At 45.5% G+C, this 5,000-nt stretch overlaps 1 protein-coding gene and 1 long non-coding RNA gene across 5 annotated transcripts in view; one reads left to right on the forward strand and one right to left on the reverse strand.

Moving 5' to 3' along the window:
• Positions 1-5,000, forward strand: part of LOC136178150 (uncharacterized) — a 66,579-nt gene that overhangs the window by 43,017 nt on the left and 18,562 nt on the right. The window lies entirely within an intron of this gene.
• The window catches only part of LOC109975638 (xanthine dehydrogenase/oxidase-like), a 20,504-nt gene that overhangs the window by 8,042 nt on the left and 7,462 nt on the right, over positions 1-5,000 (reverse strand). For all 4 annotated transcript variants that reach the window (XM_065951867.1, XM_065951866.1, XM_065951868.1 and 1 more), the window contains 14 exons: positions 4,667-4,747; positions 4,137-4,281; positions 3,956-4,048; positions 3,714-3,865; positions 3,035-3,128; positions 2,355-2,464; positions 2,034-2,218; positions 1,792-1,954; positions 1,625-1,714; positions 1,312-1,481; positions 1,103-1,229; positions 904-1,023; positions 679-775; positions 480-601 (listed from right to left, as the gene is read on the reverse strand). In XM_065951867.1, coding sequence (XP_065807939.1) covers positions 480-601; positions 679-775; positions 904-1,023; positions 1,103-1,229; positions 1,312-1,481; positions 1,625-1,714; positions 1,792-1,954; positions 2,034-2,218; positions 2,355-2,464; positions 3,035-3,128; positions 3,714-3,865; positions 3,956-4,048; positions 4,137-4,281; positions 4,667-4,747 — 1,749 coding nt within the window. The remainder of the gene's footprint in view (positions 1-479; positions 602-678; positions 776-903; positions 1,024-1,102; positions 1,230-1,311; positions 1,482-1,624; positions 1,715-1,791; positions 1,955-2,033; positions 2,219-2,354; positions 2,465-3,034; positions 3,129-3,713; positions 3,866-3,955; positions 4,049-4,136; positions 4,282-4,666; positions 4,748-5,000) is intronic.

Here is a 5,000-nt window from a genome sequence, read left to right on the forward strand (position 1 = left end):
TGTTACCTGTACTCTGTTACCTGTAGTTTGTTACCTGTAGTTTGTTACCTGTACTCTGTTACCTGTAGTTTGTTACCTGTACTCTGTTACTTGTACTGTTACCTGTACTCTGTTACTTGTACTGTTACCTGTAGTTTGTTACCTGTACTCTGTTACTTGTACTGTTACCTGTAGTTTGTTACTTGTACTTTGTTACCTGTAGTTTGTTACCTGTACCCTGTTACCTGTACCCTGTTACCTGTAGTCTGTTACTGGTAGTTTGTTACCTGTACTCTGTTACCTGTAGTTTGTTACCCGGTAGTTTGTTACCTGTAGTCTGTTACCTGTACTCTGTTACCTGTAGTTTGTTACCTGTAGTTTGTTACCTGTAGTTTGTTACCTGTAGTTTGTTACCTGTAGTCCTGTAGTTTGTTACCTGTAGTTTGTTATCTGTACCCTGTTACCTGTAGTTTGTTACCTGTAGTCCTGTAGTTTGTTACCTGTGTTTTGGTGGCAGACTGAGTAGACACAAAGAGCTCCATCTCTCCTTCTTCTCGGGGAACAGCCAGCGTGACGTTTGTCTCCAGGTAGAAATGTTCCTGACCTCCGATGTGTATCTCACCTGTCAAATGAACCAATAACCAATCAATGATGAGATCCATCAGTATCACCTGGAATAATGAGGCAGCCACAGCCTACCCTCCAGGATGTGGTCGGCCTGTTTAAACCCCGCCTCCAGGTCTCCCTTCTGTATGGTTCTGATTGGCTGATAGAAGGACTTGGCAGCGATGGCTTCCTGTCAATCAGACAAACAAAATCTTTTTTTTTTATATTCTTACTACTTTTGCAGGAAGCTATGCTAACTGCAGCTAATATGTGAGCTGGAACATGGACACAGGTGTGCCCAGGTGTTGCTGGTCTCACCTGGATGGTGATGATTGGCTGCAGCTCTTCGTACTGAACTCTCACAGCTTTGGCTGCTCTCTGAGCGTGGAGCTGTGTGTCGGCCACCACGGCGCCGATGATGTGACCCACACAGGTCACCTGCAGAGAGGAGGGAAAAGTCAAACACCTGGATCTGACAGAGCCCCATGATTGGTTGATAAGTCAAACATAAACACACCTGGCGGTGGGCCAGAACAGTCTCGTCATACGCGATTGGCCCGGTGGCGTTGCAGCCGGGGATGTCATCAGCAAACAGACAGGTGACCACGCCGGGCATCTTCTCTGCTGCAGAGGCGTCTACGGAGCTGAGACACACACCTGGTCAGACAGGCAGCAGCAGCTGTGTGTGTGTGTTGTAAAGGTGTGTTGTACAGGTGTGTTTCTTACAGGATGTTAGCGTGTGCCTTTGAGCTGGTTATGAGCGCCAAGTAAAGCTCGTTCTCATACAGCGGCACATCGTCGCAGTAAACCGCCTCGCCCGTCGCCTGCTTCAGAGCTGACAGATGCATCATGGGACGCCCCACTGAGTCATCCTGGCTCCGCCCCTCAGGTACAGCCTGAAGGTGACAGGACAGGTACGGTGGGATGTTTTCAGCTTCTCCTCACATTGAGGTTTTTCATCATTTTAGTTTTTGTTGATTGGACTTTAATTGGTTTGTTTTAACAGTTATTTTTGTAACCATGACAACCAGACACTTACCTGGTACACCTGAACACTGGACGGAGACTCTGGATGATAAATCTCTGCAGCGCTCATACAGTCTGAGGAGACGTCGTCCACAGTCACACCCTGAGAATAAAAACATGGAGAATTAAAAGAACAGTTTGTAAACAACGATATGAAAAACAACCTGAGTGTTCACTCACCTGTAGGCGGAGCTTCTGCAGCACCGTCAGGTAGAACTTGTAGAAGAGGCTGAGGGTCAAAGTTCTCCGGTACGTCACCATGCCGCCAGGTGCAGAGGGGTCAAGGGTCATCTCCTTGGCCAATAGGGAACAGGCCTCCTGCAGAAGCTCCTCCCCCCAGTGCCTGGATGACATCATACAGAGTTACTGTATCTTTCCTCAGGCTTTTATTTTGAAATTTATTTGAAATCTGTTTTTTTTACCGTCCCAGAAGCCCGTTCGCCGTTTTCTTGGCCAGCACCGTGGTTGCCGCCATTCCGCCGTAGCTCAGCCTCAAGTCCTCAACAACGTCAGTCCCAGGGGTGAAAGTGACGCTCATCGCCGCGGTGACGATGCTGATGTCATCCTCACGACGAGGGGACTGTTTGAAGGCGGAGACTAACTGAAACTGAAGACGGAGAAACAGGAAAACACAAACGTCAGTCTGAACGTTGATGGATGTATGTCTCTCTCTGTTGTTGCTAGGTGACAGGCAGTGGTTGCTAGGTGACAGACAGTGGTTTCCAGGGTGACGCTGTATCTACCTTCTTACTGTAGGGGATCTCTATGGACAGCAGGATCTCCTGCGGTCGCAGAACCGTCTTCCTGTAACCTGTGAAGAAACCGTCGTCCATCTGAACCACACGGCTGCCATCTGAGGGTCGGAGGTCAAAGGTTAAAGGTCAGCACCAAGGTCATGAGGTCATATTTGTGTACTTGTTTTGCTCACAAACAACAGTAAAAAAATGTCAGAAATCAACAATAATCTTCACTTCTGTCTTCCCCAGTTTTGGGATAATCGTGGTGTTGCCTTCATGTGCTGTAGGATATTTTGGAACTAGTCAAGTTAAATGGACAAAAATGCTAAAGTCTTAATCTAGCACTCTGAACATAAACTTTATTCAACACAAGCTGAGATATAAACTTCTTTATTGATTGTTCACAGGAAGTGACCCAGCAGTCTGCTGATCATCAGGACTTTGGACTTTAGGGCACCTGAACGCCTCCTGGCCATCATGGAGCAAGTGAACACACCATGATGAGGAGTTCTCAAATGCTGTTTTCTGCGAAGCACCATTTAGTGTTGTAACTTTCAAAATAAAGTGCACACTGAAGAGACGTTCAATTTAAAACTAAAATGAACTGTGTGTGTGTGTGTGTGTGTGTGTGTGTGTGTGTGTGTGTGTGTGTGTGTGTGTGTGTGTGTGTGTGTGTGTGTGTGTACCTTTGTCCATCAGTGTGAGTCTGCAGCCTGCTGCCATAAAAACAGGGTTGAGGTCTGAGATGGGGCTGGCTGTCATGATGTTTCCTCCAACAGCCTGAAAACAATAAAACAACAGAATTGTTTGACACCTTGATGATTTTATGAGCCTTAATGTCCTTTAATGACGTGTGGAAACATGTTTAGTGTTTGATTGAGTTTAATCCACAGTCAGAGCTGAACCAGACAGCTGTAGTCTCTGTTTAACTCTGGGCACTGTGATCTCCCTGGCACCTTGAACTACTCACTGGCTCTGTGTATGTCCTGGAAAAAGCTCAGTCCTCAAACTTTCTTGAACTCCGATAGATGTTCTGCAACTTTCCAGTGTCCCTGAACTACACACTTTCTCTGCAAACTGTGATCTAGAGTCTAGAGTATTACCATGTTCCTGAACTCATCACTGGTTGAGTACTGGTTCACTTAAAGTTTACTCTGCTTTACAGGGTCCTTGAACTACACACGCTTCAATTTACAAAAAACAAGTAAACTACCCAGCAGCTCTGTATGTTCCCTCAGAGATCTTTACTCTAATCTGGGAAAACCCTGATCTCCTACACTCTTTGAACTCCCCACAGTGTTTGTTAAATATCTTGAGTGGCTGTTACTGCCTCGCTCAGTCAATAATGAACTTTGTGCTACTCACCGCTACGTTTCGTATCTGCAGTCCAGCGAACCAGCGCAGCTGTTCGAGGACGGCGAGGAAGACTTCTGTCTGATGAGGAGGAAGAGTTTCTACTGCCTTCTTAAGCACCGCCCCCATGTGGCTGAGTGTGCACGCTGCACCAAAAACTACACCTGAAGAGAAACAAATACAAGAAAGAGCCTGAAACTTAATATTTAACATATAGAGTCATATTTTAACCTTTTATATCAAGTAGTACTCACCGTCCGCTGTGTGTGACACGTTGTTCAGTTCAGGGATGAACGCTGGAGCCAAGATGACCGGGTACACCATGTTCTTAAACTTCACCTCAATACCTAAAAACAAACAAACACAGTAACCAAGTGACAGAATGAATGAATGAATGAACCAATGAATGAATGTGTTGGTGAGGGGCTTACTGACCCACTTCAGTGTTGCCCACCACCACTCTGGCGTCTGGATGTTCCCACTTCAGACGCAGAAACTCGTCCAGACTGTCAGGCTGCAGCCACGATGCCCGGTCGCCACGGAAACAAAGCAAGCCTGACCTCTGATCTTTAGAGAGCGACTGGACGAGAGGAAGGAGAGAAAATAAGAAGATAACAACTATCACTGGATTAGATCAGAAAACCTGATGATTCGACGGATAGCTCCAGAGTTTTTTCTGGGTTCTAAGCAGATTTATGGACTTAAAGTTGATCTCACTGTTGAATGTAGTTTGTAATAAGAAAGAGGAGGTCACTCTGTATCTAATGATGTCTGTTTCATGTTTGCATGTTCAGTATTGATGGAGTTTTCATCTAAAGTCTGAAAAAAAGCCTCCATATTCGGCTGTACGCTGATGATGTCCTGATTTATATCAGAGATGAACATTTTGAAATAAGCAAATTTTGACCTTCAGATCTCATTTAGGCCATGTGACCATGGCTGTGTGATTGTGTTTATCAGTTCACCATGAGCTCAGGGGGGAAGATGACCTCCTGTGTTGGATCAAACGGAGTGAAGTCTGCTGGATTAAAAAGAGACGTTGCTTCCTGCAAAAAACAAAAACAAAGTTTACAGTCAAAAGCATTTAAGATTCTGGCACTGGAATTACTCCCCGGTAAACAAATTATTTATATTATTATATGCTGGTCAAATGTCTTTCTCAAACTGCAACACAGCCATCGACCACTTGGCGGGGCTGTAGCCATAGACTGGTTGTAGCTCTGGTTAATGGTCATGAGCAGTTTGTCAGTGTTTGGATCTGTAGAATGGAAGTTATATGTCACTGAGTCAGGTTAAACT

The sequence above is a fragment of the Labrus bergylta genome, chromosome 24 (genome assembly GCF_963930695.1).
Source record: "Labrus bergylta chromosome 24, fLabBer1.1, whole genome shotgun sequence".
NCBI classification, from domain to species: Eukaryota; Metazoa; Chordata; class Actinopteri; order Labriformes; family Labridae; genus Labrus; species Labrus bergylta.